General features: G+C 54.4%; 1 protein-coding gene across 2 annotated transcripts in view; it reads left to right on the top strand.

Moving 5' to 3' along the window:
* The window catches only part of Crtc1 (CREB regulated transcription coactivator 1), a 55846-nt gene that overhangs the window by 28704 nt on the left and 5689 nt on the right, over positions 1-21453 (top strand). The window contains exons 3-13 of one of the 2 annotated variants that reach the window (XM_032918472.1): positions 2159-2296; positions 3068-3129; positions 5756-5850; positions 7444-7529; positions 9578-9618; positions 9913-10121; positions 16037-16170; positions 16882-17184; positions 17664-17765; positions 20840-20926; positions 21272-21452. In XM_032918472.1, the coding sequence (XP_032774363.1) occupies positions 2159-2296; positions 3068-3129; positions 5756-5850; positions 7444-7529; positions 9578-9618; positions 9913-10121; positions 16037-16170; positions 16882-17184; positions 17664-17765; positions 20840-20926; positions 21272-21452 (1438 nt within the window). The remainder of the gene's footprint in view (positions 1-2158; positions 2297-3067; positions 3130-5755; positions 5851-7443; positions 7530-9577; positions 9619-9912; positions 10122-16036; positions 16171-16881; positions 17185-17663; positions 17766-20839; positions 20927-21271; position 21453) is intronic. The other variant, XM_032918473.1, reaches the window with a different exon arrangement.

The following is a 21453-nucleotide window of genomic DNA, read 5'->3' as shown; positions in this document are numbered from 1 at the left end:
CCCAGCAGTTCTCAGAAGGAAGCCCCTGCCGCCTGACCCCACTTGTCTGCAGACAGTTCTTGGCAGAGCCGCACACCCTGCATGGCTCCCTCAGGCCACAGGCTGCTGTCAAAATAATAAGGGCTGGTGTCTTCTCCCCAGACCCCAGTCTTCAGGAGAAGCAGGAGGGGGGGGGTGTGCAGACAAGGCCTTCACATACAGTGCTACCAAGGGTCTGAGAACAACCATTTCCCCAAGAGCTCACAGGCTCCGGAGTTGTCCTCGGCTTCTCCCTGACTGCACTGCACGACGGTGTGAGCTGCTGGGTTAGGCAGCCTGGGTGCACTTGGGGCTGCTAGCCTGGTCCTGGGGACCTCACCGTGTCAAGTTCCAGGTCCCGGCGGCATGCTGAAGTCGCTGGCTCTCTATGGCAGAGAATCTCCACTTCATCCGTCTCCCAGTTCCTCCTCTTCTACCTGAGTACCCCCGTACCCCTCATTTAACCCTGTGTGGGTATCACAGTGAGCTCCTCAGTCCAAGGGCACCAGGGACCCTACTGAACCCATTTGCCCGAGGCGCAAATGCCCACCTAATGGTTCAGAGTTTGGGGTTTTGCATTTTTAGTGTAGTGGGTTTTGGGGGGCAGCTCTGGCCGCAGCTCAGTGTTTCTGGTAACTGAGCCCAGACTGAGGCTGTTCTCACCCGGCCCCAGCCTGTAAGACCCTGACCTAAGGTCAGGCCTTGGAGCCCACAGTTGTCTCTGTGGCTCTTTGGGATGTGCCTCCTCCACCCACCTACCTGAGGCGAGCTGGCCTCAATGCCCCCATCTTGGGAAGTACGTATGGGTGTCACTCAAAGTCCCCCACCTGGGGTCCTTCCTGGACAGATGCTATGTGCACATATCCTGGTGTATGTTACAGCAGAATCTAAGCATGTGCCCCAAGCTGTGTGGGCCAAGCCCCCCAAGCATGTACGTTCCCAAGGGCTGCATCTCAGGGCTGGAGAGCTGGGAGGGGCCTGGAGACATGGGCAGATGAGAGAGATGGGTAGCAGTTGCCTCAGTTTCCCTTCTAGATGTCTCAGAGAGATGACTGGCTCCTACCCTCCATAGGCCCTAATGGTGAGGTTCATGGACATCTTGGGGTTCATTGCCTTTCTATGGGTAAAAATGTAGAAAAGTCTGAGTTCGAGGCCAGCCTGTTCTACAGGATGAGTTCCGGGACAGCCAACAAAACAAACAAACAAAAAAAAGTAGAAAAACACAGACTCAGCAGGGTCTTCTGGGTCACAGAGATTTGGCAGTGGCCACTCAGACAACCTTGAAGGCAAACAGAAAAAGAAGTGGCCGGGCCACTAAATATCCTAAAAGAGAAGCCTCTTTAAATATCAGAATGGCTTTCGCTTTCTGCCTGGGAGACAGAAGGACCCTGGGCCCAGATAGCCAGGCAGGCATGGGGACAAGTCATGTCCAGGGCTGGCACAGGCAAGTGAGTTCATCTTAGCATGGTGACAGGCTCCTGGCAGCCTTGGGGACTCCAAGGCTCGCCTGGAGCCTTATGCCAGTCCAGGTGCTGGTAAGAAGCCCCATCAGCTACGCCACAGCCCCAGAAGGCGCCTGTACTTGGCTCTCAGTGGTGCCTGGCTGAGATGCTGGGGGTGGGAGCAGGAGAGGGGACAGGAGAGGGGGCCACAGCGCAGTCCAGAGCAGTTCTGGGCTCCGCCTCAATCATCTTGGGAACAAGCACTGGGCCAGGTGGGCCCCACAGCAGCTCTGGGCTCGAAGCCCTGGGGGCCTCTCTTGGCAGGCCCCTCCAGAGATGACGTAGGTGGGGACAGGAGGCCGGCCCGGCCTGGGGAGAGAGGGTGGGGGCCTGTCTGCACCTGGCCAGCTGGGAGAGCTTCTCAGTCTTCTGCACCCCTGGCACCAGGCAAAGCTTGTACTGCCCTGTCTGGCCCGAGCACGCAGGCTGGACTGTGTGTCTCCTGCCCTTTCTGGGATAGCACTGCTGGCTTAGCAGGAGCTGGGCTGCCAGAGGTGCCTATGGAATAGAGTTTAAGTGTGTCCCCAGAGCAGAGATCTCCAAGGGCTGAGCTAGGGGAACCTCAAGCTACAGCCAGTAACCTGTGAGTCCGCTGTCTCCTTTCTGAACCCTTGTTCCTGACCCATCCCCTTCCCCAGACCCCATTTCAGTCCTCAGGCCTGGACACCAGTCGGACCACACGACATCATGGGCTTGTGGACAGAGTATATCGTGAGCGTGGCAGACTTGGCTCCCCGCACCGCCGTCCCCTGTCGGTAGACAAGCATGGGCGACAGATATCCTTTTTGCAGAGGATGTGTGGGATTGGGAGGGGACAGGGGGGTAGGCACACATTGCTGCCTGTGGACACCAGATCAGGGAGACCTGGGGAAGGCCTCAACACAGGACGTTGGAGCCGGAACTGGGGTAGAGAGAAGAGTTAAGGAGAGTGACCCCAAACCACAGAGGACCAGAACACAAGGAGCCATTGGGAATGCAGCTTTCAAGGGCTGCAGGAAGTGGGGCGTGGCTCGGAGGCAGCATGGGCATGACAGTGACTCCACACATAAAAGCAGCCTCTGTTGTTTGGAGGGTGGACACCTGCCAGGGCCCCCCTTCTAACTTGGCTGCCCCAGCCAGATCCCCGTCACTAGAGCGGCTTTGGGTTACTCTTTCCCCCACCCTCAAGTCTGCAGAATGGAGCTGTCTGCCTGCCCCCTGCTTCTTACTTCTGAGGCTTTGGTGCTGGGAGCTGCCTCAATGGAAGAGGTCCGTTGAACTTGGCCTCCCTAAGGCATCTGGAACCCAGCTTGAGGCCCAGGCCTCCTCTTGGAATGGTTTGGGAGGATGGTGCTGAGTTGTAAGTAAATGGGTCTGGCCCCTGGGGAACTGCAGCACCCGTAGTTGCTTTTTTTTAGGCAGAAAATGCCCCTTGCCCTCCTGGCCAGCTGTCTGCAGACCCAGCCACACACTGGGAGCAGAGGCCACTCCCAGCAGCTTAGCCCCACAGGCTCTGCATCAGGCTTCCTGGGTCAGAGCACATTCTGAGATTCCCTTAACTCATTCACGCCGACAGCTGCCCCTATGGCACCGTGTACCTCTCGCCTCCTGCGGACACCAGCTGGAGGAGGTCAGTGGAGGGGGTGCCCGGCCCCTGGGAGGAAACAGTGTAGACTTTATCACCTGCAGAGCATAGGCACTGCAAGTGCCGCAGTAAGCAAGAGGCTTGCAAAAGATCCCAGAAGTCAGCTCTGAATTGTGGAGAGCATGGCTTGAGAGCTTTCAGAACAGAACCTCATTTTTCCTCCTTTCCCCCATCCTCTTCCTCCTCTTCCTCCTCCTCTCCTCCTTCATCTTCCTCCTCCCCTTCCTCTTTCTCCTCCTCTTTCTCTTCTTCCTCCTCTTCCCCTCCTCTTCCTCTTTCTCCTCTTCTTCCTCCTCCTCTTCCTTTTCTTCCTCCTCCTCTTCCTCCTCTTCCTCCTCTTCCCTTCTTTCTCCTCCTGTCTTTTCCTCTCTGTTTTCCATGTTTCTTACTTCTTTTCAGAATTGAATAGTGAATGGTGTATCTTGCCTGTTCCACTTTATTTTGCTTCCCTAATGAGACAAGCTCTCTCTCACTCTCTCTCTCATTCTGTGGCCTATTTGGGCTGCATATTCCCAGGCTTCACTGGTCCCTCTGCCTCAGCCTCCAGAGAAGCTAGGAACAAAGGTGTTCACTGCCAAGCCTGGCGCTCGCCTCTGTGGAAGCTACGTTGCTGACACATCTGTAGATGGTCTTTATTGACTGAGATGCACATCTGTGGCAAGCCCCACCGGCCATGCATGAGGACCCTGTTTCCATGTCCAGCAACACAGGAAGGGCACTGTAGGAAACACTGCTTGTCAATATTTACAAGATGATGGTCACCCCGTCATCCCAGCACGCAGGAGGCTGAGGCAGGCAGATCTCTGACTTCAGGCCAGTGGGGGCTGCACATTGAGACCCTGCCTTAGAAACAAGGGGCTGCAGATGCAGCTCAGCAGCTAAGCACATCCAGAGGACCCAGGCCAGTGGCAGTACCACATGGTGGCTCACAAGTGCCTGTAGCTCCAGATCCAGGGATATGGTGTCCTCTTCTGGCCTACAAGGGAACTATGTGCACATTACATGGACACACATACAAATAAAATAAACCCTGAAAATAACAGTGTAGTACAGCACACAGTATGGGTGTCCTATCCAGTGCTCTGGGAGGATGTGAAGGTTCTGTGCCCACACTGCTCTATTGGATGTGTGTCAGGGGATTGAGTGACCCGGGTTCAGACCCTGGATAACGACAATATTAAAGAACATACTCTGCTGCTACTCCTTCCTCTGTGCAGGTCTCATGTCCTCAGGCCAACCCGAGATTTTACATCTAATGCCTTCTAGCATTAGCCACTGGGATGGCCTGTGTCACCACACCTTGTTTATGTGGTGCTAGGATGGAGCCCAAGGCCGTGTGGATACCAGAGGAGCACTTGGCCACCTGGGTTACAATCCAGGGCTGGTTTGGTTTGGTTTGGTTTGGATTGCTTTTGTAGACCAGGCTGGATTTGAGCTCGCAGAGATCTGCCTGCTGCAGCCTCCCATGTGCTGGAGTTAAAGTTGTGATCTCCACACCTGGCTTTTTGGGGGACAGCACACATGTACACTGCAGATGAAAGGCCAGAGGTCAGCTTGTCATTCTCTCCCACCATGTTGGTCCCGGGGCTAACACTTCTCAGGTCATCGGACTTTTCTGAGAGCTCTCTCACCTCTCCTCCCTCTTGCTGTCCTGACTGTTTCAAACATGGCTTCTCCTGGGCTCCAGGCAGGCCTCAGACTCTTGGGCTCACGCAGCCTCTGTCTTCACTGTCTCGGGCTCTCACTAACAGAGCAGGCCGAGCTGGGAGGGGCTGCAGGTGGAGTCCTTGGAGCTCAGTGGCTAGAGAGCTCACCTAGCAGGTACAAAGTGTGGGTTCCATCCCAGCTCCACTAAACCTGTGCTGAGGAGAGCACCCTCACGGTGGCTCACAACAATCTATGATTCCAGTTCCAGAGGATCTGACACCTTCACACCTCCGTGAATGTCATGTGGCACACAGGCATACACAAAGGCAGAATACCCATACATATTAAGTAAAACTAAATAAACGTTTTAAAATACCACAGTTCTTCAAAAACAACAAAACTGGGCATGGGGAACTGGGTGGTGGGCAGCTTCTTTATTAAAATTGTGCCAAAACACAAGGACCAGGGTTCAAATCTGTAACCCAATGAACATCGCAGCACTCATCTGCAAGCCCAGAACCACTACAGACAGGATGTGGAGGCAGGAGGGTCCCTGAAGGAGGTCAGGCCGGGCAGCCTGCAGGACACAACAGTGACAACAAGGACCCAGAAGGTGGACTAGAGAGCTAGCACCGAGGCTGACTCATATCACATCATGGGCATGTGGTCACAGCACTGAGGAGGAGCAGTGGTTTAAGGTCAACTATGCAGTGAGTTTAAGGCCTGCCTGGGCTACATGAGACCCTGCCTCTAGAAACAGGGTTTTTACATCCATTTTACCATAATAAAATTGAACACAGAGAGGTCTGATCACTGGCCTGGGACCACACAGCTGGTGGAATACCATAGGCTGCCCCAACCCATGGGCACATTCCTGGACCCTTGTGAGGATTAAAAGTGTTTGATATGGGTAGATCAGGCTGAGGCTTATTCCTGTGAGTGTCACCATCTCTCTGTCTCGCAGGACCAACTCTGACTCTGCCCTGCACCAGAGCACAATGACACCCACCCAGGCAGAATCCTTCACAGGCGGGCCCCAGGATGCGCACCAGAAGAGAGGTATATGAGGGGTTCGGTGTTTCTGCTGGGCTTGGGCAACCCAGCAGCCTGCATGTCCCAGGCAGTCACTAGTCTCTGGGGGACTGACATTTAGAGGAAGACTCAGTAGGACACGTGTTTAGAAGCATCTTTCCCGCCCTCGCCGGTGTACACTGGGCCTGTGACTGACTGGGACGCCAGCACATTTGTGCAGAGCACAGAGGGTTTGTCACCTCACGCAGTAGCTAGGGACAGACCCTAGCAGTGGGTACCACTTGATGCAGGCTTACAGCTCTACTGCCCAGAGCCATCTTCATCCCTCCTAGGATCCAGCCAGGTAACTCTGTATGAGAAAGCGGCTCTCTCTGTCCCAGGTTTGGGGTGAGCTTCCTCACTGGCTGGGCTGTGCACAAAGCCCTATAGCTGAGGCTGCGCCCCCAGTTCTGGGCTCCCACATGGCAGCTAGTCCCTGACACAGCTCCTGCACCAGTCATCTTGAAGAGTGAGGACTCTGGGCTCTGTGGAGCTGGGTGCAGCAGATCTTACACACCAGAGCCAGAGAAGTCACCCCTCCTGCATCTTAGGCCTGTGTGGCAGTCCACTGGGTCCCAGGGAGCTTTTCCTGGTTAAAGGACTCACCCTGGGGGTGGGGGTTGCTTGGCAGGAGCCAAGGCTACAAGTTGAAGACCCTGTGTACAGTGCAGGAGGGCTGAGGTCAGAAGGTCCTGTGAGTCCTCCTTACACAGGGATGCACCTAAGCTTTCGTACCCAGAATCCACTCGGCCTTGATGTGGGAGGACCCATGTCCCCTCTCCCCGCGCCCTTAGAGAGACCAAGGGAACAGGTTTCCGGCTGCCTCCCCACACCTGACATTCTCCGGTGAAGCTCTTTCCCATCGGCCATTGTTTCTCCTGGCCCAGGGAAGAAAAGAACCTGGCAGCAACAGAACATTTGCTGAGCGTGTGTGGGGCCCTGGGTCCATCTGCAGCATTGCAAAACAAACAAAATTTAAAAAGGAGAAAAGGAAGGGAGAGAGGAAGGAAGAAAGACACTCGCCAAGACTAAAAGTGGGCTTCTGGTATGGTTGGTTCCAGGGCATCAACCAATATCCATCCATCTCATCCCTTGGGCCTCTCACTCGGCCCTTCAAAGTCCCACCTACTGTCTAGCCTGAGGCTCCTTCTGACTTGTCGGCTCACTCTCAAGCACACATACTCTGGGCAGATCAGTTAAATCCCAGGTAGCTTTAGCAATAGGGTCAGAACCAGCCCTCAGTGTGGGGACCCAAGCCTGGCCCAGTCACTGGGTGCCAGCAGTGCCCAGTCACCACAGATGCTGCCAGGGTGGCAGATGGCAGTCTCAGAGTCTCTGCTGACCTGTACAGCAGGGCCTCCAGGGCCCTGGCCTGGGTGGGGGCCTGGTGGGATCCTGATCAGCCTTGGCTCCATCTGCTGTCTCAGCTCTTTGCACCACTGATGATCCTTGTGCGGGGTTTTCTTGTTAATTAGGCCCCTTCCACAGCTTCAGTAGAGCCTCCAAGCTTTTTGTTAGGGCCCTGCGGTCACTCAGCTGTGTAGTCATGTTGTCCTGACCCTTCTCTCCCCCTACATCCAGTCTTACTGCTCACAGTCCCAGGAATGGAGGAGACCGGATCCGAGACAGACAAGACCCTTTCTAAGCAGTCATGGGACTCAAAGAAGGTAAGGGCTGCTGGTAGGCCAACCTTTTTTCTTCATGTTCTTTTCAACCCCAGCCTGGAAGCAAATAGCCAGGGGCATGTTGAGATAGGAACCTTGCTCAGCTATGCTGGTACTCAGGCTTTGACGCTGACTGCTGGCCTGTCAGACTGACCAGAAACAGCTCAAGGTATTGACGTCTGTGGCTAATTAGGGCAGTAACAAAAACACACACTCATCCCAGTTGGGACCCCAGCACCCCACGTCCTAGCCCAGTCTTGGGGTTTGAGATTCAGAGCCATAGAACAAGGCCTTGCCTCAGAACACAAAGTAAAATCAGGGTGAGTGAGGGGCTCAGCAGATGAAGGTGCTTGCCACCAAGCCTGGCCACCATAGTTCCATCCTGAGGAGCCAGTAGGAGAGAACCAAGTCCCTGAGTTGTCTTTTGACTTCCACACCAATTCCCCCTCAAGTTCCAAGGAATCCTGTACCCTCTTCTGACTTTATAAGCACAAGGGACACAGGTAATACACAGTCATGCATGTAGGCAAAATACACATTAAACAATATTTGGGGAAAAAAAGAAAAAGGCCAGGCAGTAGTGCACACCTTTAGTCTGAGCACTTTGGAGGCAGAGGCAGGAATATCTTCAAGTTCAAGGCCACTCTGGTCTTCAGAGTGAACACCAGGCAATCCTGGCACACACACACACACACACACACACACAGAGAGAGAGAGAGAGAGAGAGAGAGAGAGAGAGAGAGAGAGAGAGAGAGAGAGAGAGAGAGAGAGAAACCTGTCTCAAAAAACTAAATAAACAAAATCTTTTTCTTTCAAAGTTAAAAGGAGGCTAGGGATGTGGCTGGGGATGTGGCTGGGGGCGGGGTGGGGGTATCGTGCTCCCAAGCATGCAGATTCCATTGCCAAAAGTGAAGAAATGGTGTGGCCAACAACTCCCACCCTGGCTTTAATCCCAGCCAGATTGTCTTGGGAGACAGAGGCAGGTGGATCTCTTGTAAATTCGAGGCCAGCCTGGTCTACAGAGTTAGTCTCAGGACATCCAGGGCCACACAGGGAAACTTTGTCTCAAACCAAAATCAGAAAGAAAACAATTTCTACCCATCCCCCACAACTTTGAACTCCTTGTTGGCCCAGTTTCAGAGGCAGGGTAAGTGTGGCCTGCCGCTGACCTCCAGCTCAAGAAAGACAGGAGTTACACTGTCGGCCTCACGTTAGGGCTGAGGCAGGAGGGGAAGGATGTGCACCAGCCTGGGCTACCTGAGAGTTTGCCAAAATGAAAATATAAAGAAAGAATGAATATATATTTAGAGATGGTGAGGCCTTTCTTAAGAAAGCTGTTAGGGTCTCTGAACCCATGAAACACTTGCCTTTCCTTTAATTACATTTTTAAAATATATTTTGTACATGAGTGTGGTGTGTGCGCACGTTCATTCCGCAAGTGTGTGGAAAGAGAGGACAACTGTAGAAGTCAGTATTTTTCCTCCTGCCATGTGGGTCCTGGGAATCGAACTCAGACCATCAGCCTAAGTGGCAAGCTCTTGTACTGGCTAAGCCATACAGCTGTCCCAGAAAGCTTTTGTAAATCTTCCTCTACCCAGCCCATGGTCTGACAAGTGTTTACTCTGGAGATCTGTTCCAACCCATTGTTCCTGTGTTCCCTGCCAAGTCTGCTGGTCACAAGCCACCCTCAGGGAAGCCTGTGGGTGCTGCCTGCCTGCCCTGCATCCCTCTGGTCTGTGCTCCAGCCTGCAGCACTGGCCCCTAAAGGACCAGGCTCTCAGAGACCCCAGGCAGCCAGGGGCTAGCCTAGAGCTAGGTGTGGGGCTGCAGAAAGCCCTCAATATGGCTACACACAGGGTTAGCTACAGGATCTGGGGAAGGTGTGGGAAGGCCCCTCCTTATAGCTCCCGGCTCTGCCTGGGGCTCCTGAAGCCATCTCTGCACTACATGGCTTCTGGTTGTCCTAGACGGAAGGGAAAGAGCCCTGGGCTCAGCACACAGGACACCATGCCTGCCACCTGGCACCTGCCATCTGCTCTGCTCTCTTTCAGGCGGGTTCCAGGCCCAAGTCCTGCGAAGTCCCTGGAATCAAGTAAGTCACCCCTTTGCTCCCCATGGCTCTTCTCTCCAAGCCTGCACCCATTGTCAGGGGCGACCATGAGCATGCCCCCAGAGGTCACCCAGCAAGTCCTGGCCATCATGACCCTGTTCCAGCCTGGGGTCCTGTTGTGCTTGGGGCTCACTAAAGGGTTTTCTTTGGTATCCACTAATCTCCCCAGTCCCTCCTGTCCTACTACAATTGTCCTGGGTTGGCAGGGCTGGCCTGCTAGTCACTGTCCCCAGACCTTATGTCCTGTCTCCCCCTCCCTCCCCCGGCCTCTCCCAGCATCTTTCCATCTGCAGACCAGGAGAACACAGCAGCCCTGATCCCTGCTACCCACAACACAGGAGGCTCCCTTCCTGACCTCAGCACCATCCACTTCCCCTCCCCACTGCCGACCCCACTGGACCCCGAGGAGCCTCCATTCCCTGCTCTCACCAGCTCCGGCAGCACCGGCAGCCTGGCTCATCTAGGCGTTGGCGGCGCAGGCCAGGGTAAGGCCCCCATGCTGTCCCCACTGGCAGCATGCACTGCGGTGAGGAGCTCGTGGGTCTGTAGCCAGCAGTGGCACACCTACCCCCAGAAATCAGCCTGTGGCACTAGGGCTGTGCCGGGAAGCTCCAGGCTTCAGGGAATGGGTGGGAGTCAGGAGGGAGCACTAGTGGCTTTGACCTGGTTTGCCTGTGACCATCCGGCTTGGCCCTCCCAAGTTCACTTTAAAAAACAGTTTTATGTGTATCGGTACTTTGCTCGCATGCCTGACTGTGCACTACTTGTGCACAGTACTTGCTAAGACCAGAAGGTGCTGGATCCTTGGATTTGGAGTTATGGACAGTTGTAAGCAGCCATGTGCATGCTGGGAACTCAACCTAATCCTCTAGGAGAGCAGCCAATGCTCCAACCATTGGGCCATCTCTCCAGGCCAACCTCCCCCTTTCAAAAGTTCATTTCTCCCCTTGGCCTTTTCCTGGCAATGCCCACTTCCTTGCCTATCCCACTGGCTCCCAGTCTGATCCAACACTGCTTCTCCTGTTTACTGTGACTCTTGACCTCTTTGCTTTCAACCCCTGCTCAATGACGGCGTCCCTGTCAGCCCCACCATGAGCCTGAACCATGAGCCAACTTCTGTTTCTGCAGCACCCGTGAAAGCTGAGTCTTCCACCCCACCCCCAGCCTGAGCTCTCAGCTGCGCTGCTCACCCCAGGGCCTTTGCACAAGCTGCCTGGTCATGGCCCTGTGTCCCACTCTCTCACACTGCCCAACCAGCACCTTCCACTCCTCTTCAGCAACCTTTGTTCCTGCCATGACACAGCAAGCCCCAAGCTGCTGGGGCTGTAGGTTGCGATGTGGATGAGGACAGATGGTGGGGATGAGGACAGATGGTGGAGGAGACAGATCACATGGTGGGCTCTGTGTGGAGTTGCTCTCCAGGCCTGGGATTAGGGGCTGGTAAGGAGCTCTATGGCCCCTGAGGTAGGATTGATGTGGGGAGATGAAACCAGGGTCATCCAGGCTTGTCACTGATGCCAGCCCCCAGGGGGTGGGGGAGGGGAAGGTGCCAGTGTGCCTGGAGTATTTTCTTTCCTGAGATGGAACATGAAGTTCACTTGTTGCTGGGGCTAAAACCTGGGGCCTTGTGTCTGCTCAGTCGATGCTAAAGACAGAAATGGACCAACCCACAGGTTCCAGCCGGTACCTTTCTCCTAAGCCACACACACTACCTCCTCAGCTCCTTTCCTGGGCTTCCAGGTGAACAGATGGGGTCAAAGGCCAAGAGAGCAGGACCCTGGAGTGAGGGTGTGCAGGCCCTTGTGCCTGGCAGACCCCAACTGTGGGGTCCAGGGAAACAGGGATTCTGGGTTCCACACCCCTACTGCAGTTCCAGTGTAAGCAAGCCTAGGAAAATGGCTTCTGTGACATTGCTGCTGGCCAAGCCTGACCAGTAATATGTGCCATGTGTGGTTGTTTAAGAGCCAGCCAGTCCCCTTCACATGAACTTTATTTTCTGGGCACCTTTTACATGAAGCCAGGCCCTGGTAAACACACACAGTCTCCACCTCCTCACCCTAGTGCCAGACGCTGGTACAGGAGAGGAGCTGGGAGACCAAGCCCCTGCCCCACATTGTCTGAGGACCAGTACACAGGAAGGTGACCCAGGTGTCCACTGCTGGCTGCGCTCCAGGGGCCTTCAGGGCTCCATCACCAGGGCTGTGTGCCAGAGCCAAGCCACTGCCACCTGGCCAGCCTGCTCCGCCCTCCCCTGCCCAGAGTTCCCCTCCAGTTGGCTCTGCTCCAAAGGTGATCCAGGCTGGGCAGAGAAGCCAGCCAGCAGGACACCCACGAGGCCTGCCTGCCCATCTGGCCTCTCTGGGTGTGATGGTGCTTAGGCAAGGACTAAAGTGGGCATCAGACCAGGCTAAACATACCGGCTAGAGGTGTGAATTCTTTGGCCCACAGATTGTCTGTCTGTCTGTATGTATGTATGCACGCATGTATGTCTATCAGTTGGTCTGTGTGTGTGTGTGTGCATGAGTGTATGTGCATAAGCGTTCCTGTCAGCCTGTGGTGCCTGTGTGCATGCACTCTCCTGCTTGTTAGTCCCTTAGACTAATGTCTCATGTTTAAAAATCAAGCCAGGGGCAAAATATGACAAAATATCTCCGAAGACAGGCAGGCGGATCTCTGTGAGTTCAAGAACAGCCAGGGCTACCCATTGAGACATTGTCTATAAATCAAGCAAGCAAGCCTGGGCGCTATTGAAATGGCTCAGTGGATAAAGGCATATGCACCAAGCCTTAGGACCTATGTTCAAGTCCTAGACAAACACAGCGCAGGGAGAAAAAAACTTCAGCATGTCCTCGGGCTGCTACACATGTCCCCGTGTGCCTGTACCAGCCCACCCCATAGAGAAATTTATTTAAAAAGAATTTTTAAACAATCAAAACCAGACCAGAGCGATGGCTCAGCAGTTAAAAACCCCTATAACTCTTCCAGAGGACCCGAGTTCAGTCCAGCAGGCCCACCAGGTACTCGCAGCTACCTGTAACTCCAGCTCCAAGGGATCCTGGAAGCTCCCAGGGGAAACTTAAGGCTCTCAAGCCACCTGCATACACATACACATGCCCCACACACAAACACAATTTTAAAAATTATTGGGGGAGAAGGGTTGAGATGGGGGCCTGCTATGTAGCCCTGGCTATGTTGGAACTCATGACGTGGAACTCAGAGATCCACCTGCCTCAGACTCTTGAGTGCTAAGATTAAAGGTTTACACCACCATGCCAGTTTTTTAAAAAAAAAACAAAGTGTAATGTCTCACACCTGTCATCCCAGCACTCAGGAGTCTGAGGCAGGAGAATCACACTGAGTTTTAGGCCAGCTTGGTTATATAGTGAGACTCTATCTCAGAAAGATTTTTTTTTTCTTTTTTTTTTTTTTTTTTTTTTTTTTTTTTTTTTTTTCAGAGCTGGGGCCAAACCCCAACCCCCCAGAAAGATTTTTAAAAATAGGAAAAGCGGGTTGGGATTTAGCTCAGTGGTGGCGCTTGCCTACCACTGCAAGGCCCTGGGTAAAGGTCCCCAGCCCTAAAAAAAAAAAAAAAAAAAAAAAAAAAATAGGAAAAGCCATCTTCTTTTTGTTCTACAGAAGGTCCTACCTAGCCGTTTGCCCCACCTACGATCCTGTATGTGCAGGCATTTTGTGCATGCATGCCTCGGGTATGCCCAGGGCCTGCTGAAGCTAGAAGGTTCTGGGTCCCCTGCAAGAGCAGCAGGTGTCCTGGCTCCACCCCCGAGCCATCTCCCCAGCCCCCCTCACTTCTGTTTTGTTGAAGTCAGGGTCTCATGTAGCCCAGGCTGGACTAGAACTTGCAGTGTAGTCAGGCAAGACCTCAAACTCATAATCCTCCTGCCCCAGTTTCCCAAGGGCAGAGTGACAGGCATGCATCACTCTGACTGGTGAATGTAGCATTGGGGGCTAACACAAAACTTTGTGCACTCTAGGTAAGCAGTTTACCAACTAAGCTGTGAGCCGCCTTCTTAGCCAAGTGCCAGCTTTCCACATCTCCTTAGCAGACTTACGTTGTGTGTGAGTGTTTACCTGTATGCATGTCCATGTACCGTATGTGTGGCTATGCCCTTGGAGCTCAGAAGAAGCTGTAGGGTCCCCTGGGGCTGGAGGGACAGGTATTGTGAGCCCGTGTGGTGCTGGGAATTACACCCAGGTTTTCTGCAAGAGCAGGCAGTGCCCTTAACCATTGAGTCAACTCTCTGGGCCCAGCATCTGCTCCAGATCTGAACAGGAAGTGTTTCTCAGCCCTGACAGACACAGGAGGGAGCTGTCACTCAGAAGCAAGGCCATAGCCCAAGTCCCGGACTCAGCTGCACTCTGAGCGCTGCCTCCCAGATTCCTCCTGCCTAGGAGTCTACTGACTGTGCCTCTATAGCGGACCCTAGTGGTCTCTGCCACTGCCAACCCGGATCCGAGGAGAAATGTAGGCTGTCCCTCAAGTGCCTGCCTCAGGCACAAGAGCCCCTTGCCCTGCCATCTCCCCCAGGAGTGCTGGGTGTGTCCCCACTCACCCACCTTCAGCAACAAGGTGCCCAGGGCAGGCAGGCAGGCAGGCAGGCCCTAAAACTCCTGGTGAGTCAGGAGGCCTCATTTGGCTCCATGGTGCCAAGTCCTCCCTATGCTGCTGACTTCCCTGAGGCCTCCGCTGTTAATATCTGATAGCTCCTGATGAGGAAGCAGTGTCCTAGTAACCTGGGGAGGGGGGCATCAAATGCAGGGCCCTCGGGGCTCCCCTGTCATCAAAGGGCCTGCTGCCTGCTTGGCTTGGTGCCCAGGATGAAGCAGCAGCCCCCACTCTGCCCAGTGCCCTTGATCTCACCCAGGTCCCTCATCACCTCAGCATTCAGGGATTAGATTCCTGGGGGAAGGCGGGGTGAGGGAAGGGGCAGCCAGGCCCACAGTGGCCCTGGCGGGTACAGGCCTGTTACTCCGGGGCAGGGCTGGGGCAGGGTGTCGAGGATTCTGGTTTCAGTTCATGCAGCCTTGGAAGGGGTGCTGGGAAGGGACTCCCATCATCCTGAGGGTGCCAAAGAAGGATGTGGATGAAGGGCACTGGGTCATCAAGAAATGCCTTGACAGGAAAGAACAAGTTTGGGTAGCAACTGGGGAGGGCCCTGGTGTTCTAGAAACCCGACCTCCCATATGATAGAATTGCCCAGCCAAGACAGACTGGGAGATGGGCTGTGATGGCAAAGACCTGAAATGTGTCTGAGAAACAGGTTGGGCGATTGCTCTGACACCAGAGCCAGCCTGGGCTAGGGGTGGCGATCCTCCGTGAGTTCCAGGCTAGCTCTGTATTAAATGAGCTTGGATGCCTACCATGTACAAAGCCTTTGGGTTTGAGCCCTAGGACAGCAAAAACTTGCTCACACTTGTCACCTCAGGACTCGGGGCAGAGACAGGAGGTTCAAGAGTTCAAGGTCATCCTCAATATATAGCCATCTGGAGACAAGCCTGAGCTACCCATAAACAAACCTCAAAAGAATAAGCAGAAATATAAAGTAGCAGTGGCGCATCTGCTTAACCTCAGCACGTGGGATGCAGAGGAAGGCAGTGAGTTCAAGGCCAGCTTGGTCTACAGTGAGGCTGAGGAAAGCCAGGGCTACACAAAGAAATTCTGACTCAAAAAAACAAACAAAAAAATGAATTCATTAAACTAAAAGGAGATCAGAGAGTTGGCTCAGAGATTAAGAGCAGTTGTTGCTGTTCCAGAGGACCCAGGTCCAGTTTCCAGCAGCCACAGGGTCTCTCACAGCCATTCATAACTACAGTTCCAGGGGACTGGAAGCCTCCATGGTCACTGGGCACACACATGGTGTGTGCACAGACATACACTCAGGCAAAGCACTTCCACACTATATAACATGTGTGTTTATTATATGCATATATAATACATACATATTTATACGTGTGTGTGTGTGTGTGTGTGTGTGTGTGTGTGTGTGTGCGCGCGCTGCAGTAGAGAGGCATATCATCTTCTAAAGCCAGGGAGTACCATGATATCTGGGTAGGGCCACACCCACTACCCCTGTCATCAGGATAGCAGGACTACTAGGACCCTGGCACTGAAAACTCCCCTCTACCAACTATGGGCAGCACATGCCCCCCCCAGCCCAAGATAGGCTCTGATTGGTTACTTTAGAAGCAGTGTTGATTGGCTGGGGCCCTGTGACACGCCCTCCTCGGGCAGGTAGAAGAAAGTAGGCTGTTGGGCTGGGCTGGGGAAACCAGGATGGTCACTGGCAGGACCCTCCTCAGCCCCATCCCAGGCTTGGCCAGGGACAGCTTCTCCCACGGGTGGCTGTGCTGCGGCCTGGCCCAGCCCCTTTTTCCTTTGTAGGTATGAACACCCCCAGCTCTTCTCCACAGCGCCGGCCAGCAGTCGTCAGCCCCCTGTCCCTGAGCACAGAGGCCAGGCGGCAGCAGGCCCAGCAGGTGCCACCCACCCTGTCTCCACTGTCACCCATCACTCAGGTGCGAGGGCGAGGTGGGTGGGACCTTGGTCTTGTTTTTACCAGTTTTATTTATGTCTGTATGTATTTTTAATGTGTACATATGTTCTTGAGTGAATTATGTGCACCATGTGCATGCAGGTTCCCTTGGAGACCAGAAGTGTCAGGTCCCCTGGAACCACCATGTGGGTGTGGGATCTGAACCCAGGTCCTCTGCAAGAGCAGCCAGTGCTCTCTCTCCTGAGCCATCTCTCCAGCTCTGTTGGTACTATTTATCCACAAAAGTTTGAACAGAAACTGCACAAACCAGGGTTTTTATGATGCATATTTCCTGGTATTTCTGGTTCTGAGACAAGGCTCATATAGCACTGAGTAGATGAGGGTGACCTTGGATTCATCTTCCCCCAGTTCCCATCTCCTGTGTCACCGGTGGCTCCTGGCTAACCTAGTGGTCTTACAGTGGCCCAAGGGCCATCATCAGGCATCAGAGTGCCTAGGCAGACACAGTCAGCAGCTCAGGCTGGCCCCATACTTACAGTGACCTTCCCGCCTCAGCCTCCCAAGTGCTGCCCAGGCCTCTGCCTATTCATTCACTTCCTGTGGAAGGTCTGCCCTCACCGCGTTTGGCTCTCTTGCTCCAAGGAGAACTGACTGTGGGGGTCGGAACCACAGAGTCACCCATGCTCCCACTGGCACCATGGTCAGTGTCTCCCCTCATCCTTGTCTTATGTAGGCCGTGGCCATGGATGCCCTGTCGTTGGAGCAGCAGCTGCCCTACGCCTTCTTCACCCAGGCCAGCTCTCAGCAGCCTCCCCCGCAGCCCCAGCCACCGCCCCCACCTCCGCCTGTGTCTCAACAGCAGCCACCACCCCCACAAGTGTCTGTGGGGCTCCCTCAGGGTGGCCCACTGCTGCCCAGTGCCAGCCTGACTCGGGGGCCCCAGCTGCCACCACTCGCAGTCACTGTGCCATCCAGTCTTCCCCAGTCACCTACAGAGAGCCCAGGCCAGCCACCAATGGGGATTGATGTCACCTCGGTAAGCCTAAGAGGGGGTCCCTGGGCCCTCAGTGTGTGTGTGCTCGTGTGTGAGATGTGTGTTAATGTGTGGGGGTGTTTATGAGTAGGGTCGTGCAGGTGATTGTCAGTTGTGTGTGTTCACACGCTGCGCTTTAGGAGTGTGTGGATCACAGTCTGGATGTGCAGCTATGTCGGGATGTGCAGGTGCATCCAGAGGGCACTGTGCCTGATGCCCTCAGCTCTTCACAGGAGCAGGCCTAGCATCAGCAGGAGTCCTTGCTGTGGGCTCCAAGTGGGCCCTGCAACCCTCTGTGTGCAGTTGCCCTGAGACGCCAGGTTCACAGTCACATTCTCCACCTCAGAGCTCAAGGGAGACACTTGAATTCTCACAAGCCACTGACTACCTGTGTGGAGTCTACTGTTGAGGGCCCAGGCATCAGGCCCAGGTCTGTTGGGCCCATGCAGGGGTCAGTAAAGCATAACTGTCTGTCATCACAGGCACCAGCTCTGCAGTACCGCACGGGTGCAGGGTCACCAGCCACCCAGTCCCCCACCTCGCCAGTCTCCAACCAAGGCTTCTCCCCCGGAAGCTCCCCACAGGTAAGGCCCCCTCCACTGGCCCTGTGCCACTTCATGTCCCATGTGCCCAGTGCTCCCCAGTGCTGTCCTCCACCCCATGCCTTTGTGTGCCCCATGTGCCCAGTGCTCCCCAGTGCTGTCCTCCACCCCATGCCTTTGTGTGCCCCATGTGCCCAGTGCTCCCCAGTGCTGTCCTCCACCCCATGCCTTTGTGTGCCCCATGTGCCCAGTGCTCCCCAGTGCTGTCCTCCACCCCATGCCTTTGTGTGCCCCATGTGCCCAGTGCTCCCCAGTGCTGTCCTCCATCCCATACCTTCTGTCCTCCATCAACCCAGGGCCGTGCCCCACCAGGCAAGCTCAAAGGTTCTCAGGACACCAGAACAGCCCTAGGGCATGGAACCTGAAGCTCCAAGGCCTGTGAAGATTAAGGTGGAGCCTCTCTGGGGTGTAGCTGAGGTGGCCAGCCAGCCTATGGCTGTCCTGCCTCCACCCCTGGTCCCTGGATCTGTTGTCAGTGTCACAGCTGACAGTTTGTAACCTCCCTTGACTGACTGTGGCCTTTGTTTTGTTGGAGTTTTGTTTTCACACAGGGTTGTGTTTTTTAACAAAATTTCAATTGTTCAATTTTATCAATGAAGACTCAGGAGCCAGATGCTGGGGTGAAAGCCTGCTGGTTCAGGGAGGTAGAGAAGCCCCCAGCTGACCTTCCTCCAATGTTCCAGAAGCAGTGCCTTTCTCCCATGACATCTAGAAAAAAACCCTCCCTCCAGACTGAATGTGCCTCACTTCTACTTCCTGTGCCACTCTATCCATCCTCCTGACTCCTATTTACTCTGGATTTTTCTTTTCTTTTTTTTTTTTTCTTTTTTCTTTTTTTTCGGAGCTGGGGACCGAACCCAGGGCCTTGCGCTCGCTAGGCAAGCGCTCTACCGCTGAGCTAAATCCCCAACCCCTTTTCTTTTCTTTTTAAAGAATTATTTTCTTATTTTATATATATGAGCACACTGTAGCTAGCTGTCTTCAGACACACCAGAAGAGGGCATCAGATCTCATTACAAATGGTTCTGAGCCACCATGTGGTTGTTGGGATCTGAACTCAGGACCTCTGGATGAGTAGTCAGTGCTCTTAACCTCTGACCCATCTCTCCAGCCCTTATCTTAATAATCCTGTGTTCACTTTCTGCCAAGTGGTTGCTTGCTCCGCCTCTTGACCCATGGTTGACTTCATTTAATCCTGTTTACAATATTTAAGCAGAAAGCTGTTGGGTTACAGGTGTGTGCCAAGGCTGAGCCTTACCACAACTAAAGATAGGTTTTTTCCTGTAAATAACACAATCTCAGGGTTCACAATATGATCAGATATCCTGCAACAGGGCCTTATACACCCCAGGGAATCCCCTGATTCACTGTGTAGCCCACATGGCCTCAAACTCTGAATCCTCCTGCCTCAGCCTCCCCAGTGTTAGGATGACAGCTCTGTGGCAGCCCACCAAGCCAGCCCCAGATTTTCTGCTGACCCAATGCAGTCCTGCACCAGATCCTGCTCCCTTGCCAAGCCAGGCCTCTGATTTCTGTTTTGGTCCAGCTCAGCCTAAGCAAGTGTCCCTCATTTCTCCTTGCAGTCTGGCTCCCTGCCCTGTTCACTCCATACTGAGCTGAGGAGCTGAGCTGTGTGACTCAGTCACCTCAGAACTTGTCAGGGCCTCACCATCCTGGGGCCACCCCACCCTAAATGTCCCCAGGCAGAGAGACTTGTATTGGTCTTTAACCGTCCTCAACCCAGTACAGGGGCAATAGGTTCCTGACAGGCAGGAGCACCAGGCAGGAGCACCAGGCAGGAGCCAGGCAGGAGCACCAGGCTGCCTTGCTTCCGGGAACAAAGACAAAGATAAGGTCCCCCATGGTGACCATCCACTTGCTTCAGCACCTGGTGTCAGCACTCTTGGCCATTCATACTGAGATCCAGGGACACAGAGAAGGTAGGACAGAGTAGGAGTCCACGGTCCATGACACACTTTTCTGAAAAGTCACATGACGTTCTTTGTCCTAAGCAGAAGTAGGTTGTCCTAGCCAGGGCAGGCAGCTCACCCTGTTTCATTCAGCCTGTCTCTGTGTGTCTCTGATATGGAAAACAGGTATATCATGCTGGCCTGGACCGTGCTGCTGGGGTATTTGAGTATTTGACCCCAATGAGGGACTGCAGAGGCACAAGCTTCTCCCAGAACCCAGAGGTGCCAGGACACAACCACATCTGACTTCCCATTGGGTTTCCTCAGACGCCCATTGGGCCTTGGCCATGTGCTCTCTCATGTTTGATGTACCCTCTCCACAAGCTATTGTGGCTGTCCAGTCAGGCCTGTACCTCAGCAGGTTAAGGCCTCACCCTGAGTTGCTTCCTTCAATGGCAGCTTCACAAGGCTTAAGCTACACTTACAACTGTCTATTTCCCTTTGTCCGTGTCCCAGCCAGCTGCAGGCACAGCCTTGATGTGGCCTACAGGGGCTCCTTTCCAGCTTCCCTAGACCCTAAAGCACCTAGCTCCCCTCGGCTGATAAGCAAGGGTGATAGGATTTCAATGCCACCGAGCCTGGGGTCTCACAGGCAGGCAGCCCCAGGCAGTGACTTGTCCCCTGCTGTGTCCTTTGCACTGTACTGTCTAGAGAATGTGTCCTCTGCCTTGTCTCCATGTGTTCCCAAGAACACACTACATCCCAAACAGGGAATGCACACACAGCCTGTCACCAGTCCTCAGCGTCAGGATTCGCCAGCACCTCCCCACAGTCCCTGCTCCCTAGGAAGTGATGTTTCCTGTATTCAGGCTCCAGGGAGGGGCATCGATGGGGCAGTGCTTTGGGGAGCATTAGAGGCCCCTGGGAGTGGGTATGGGGAAAAACCATCACCCTCGGGTCAGGGCACTCCCCTGAGCACTCCAAGATAAACGTCCCACCCTTTGGGAGTCCCCAGGGATTTTTATCCCAGCCAGCCAGGCCATGGGAAGCACAGACCAGGAACCCCAGCAAAGGCATCGGACAACCCGCCCCACTGCTTCCTGGGCCTTAGGGTGCAACCACAGCGGGCTTCTCTTCTGTCCACAGCACACGTCCACGCTGGGCAGCGTGTTTGGGGATGCGTACTATGAGCAGCAGATGACAGCCAGGCAGGCCAATGCTCTGTCCCGCCAGGTGAGCGGGCCCAGGTCACTGCTCTACCCGCATCCTGCTGTGGGCTGTGGGGGCAAAGGTCCCCGAGGATGACTTGACCACACCCCCTTGACCTCTGTACACTCCTGCAGAGTGGAGCTCAAGGTCACAGGGGAGGAAGGGCCAGCCTCAAGCACCATGCAGTGGCATGGTGGGGGCTGCTGGACGGAGAAGCTGGGGAGGATTTGGTGGTTGCCTGGAGTTTCGTTTGCCATCCATCTTCTATCCACCATCTTGCCAGCGAGGCTGTGGATGTGAGGAGTAGCCTCGGGTGGGAGGAGCCATAGCGGCCTATTGTCCTCAGTCTCTCTTGGTTTCTCTTCATAGCTGGAGCAGTTTAACATGATGGAAAATGCCATCAGCTCCAGCAGCCTGTACAACCCAGGTTCCACACTCAACTACTCCCAGGCTGCCATGATGAGTCTGAGCGGGAGCCACGGAGGCCTTCAGGACCCACAGCAACTCGGCTACGCAGGCCATGGCGGAATCCCCAACATCATCCTCACGGG

The sequence above is a fragment of the Rattus rattus genome, chromosome 13 (genome assembly GCF_011064425.1).
Source record: "Rattus rattus isolate New Zealand chromosome 13, Rrattus_CSIRO_v1, whole genome shotgun sequence".
NCBI classification, from domain to species: domain Eukaryota; kingdom Metazoa; phylum Chordata; class Mammalia; order Rodentia; family Muridae; genus Rattus; species Rattus rattus.
Note: the sequence above shows the minus strand (reverse complement) of the source record. Positions and strands in the feature narration are given on the sequence as shown.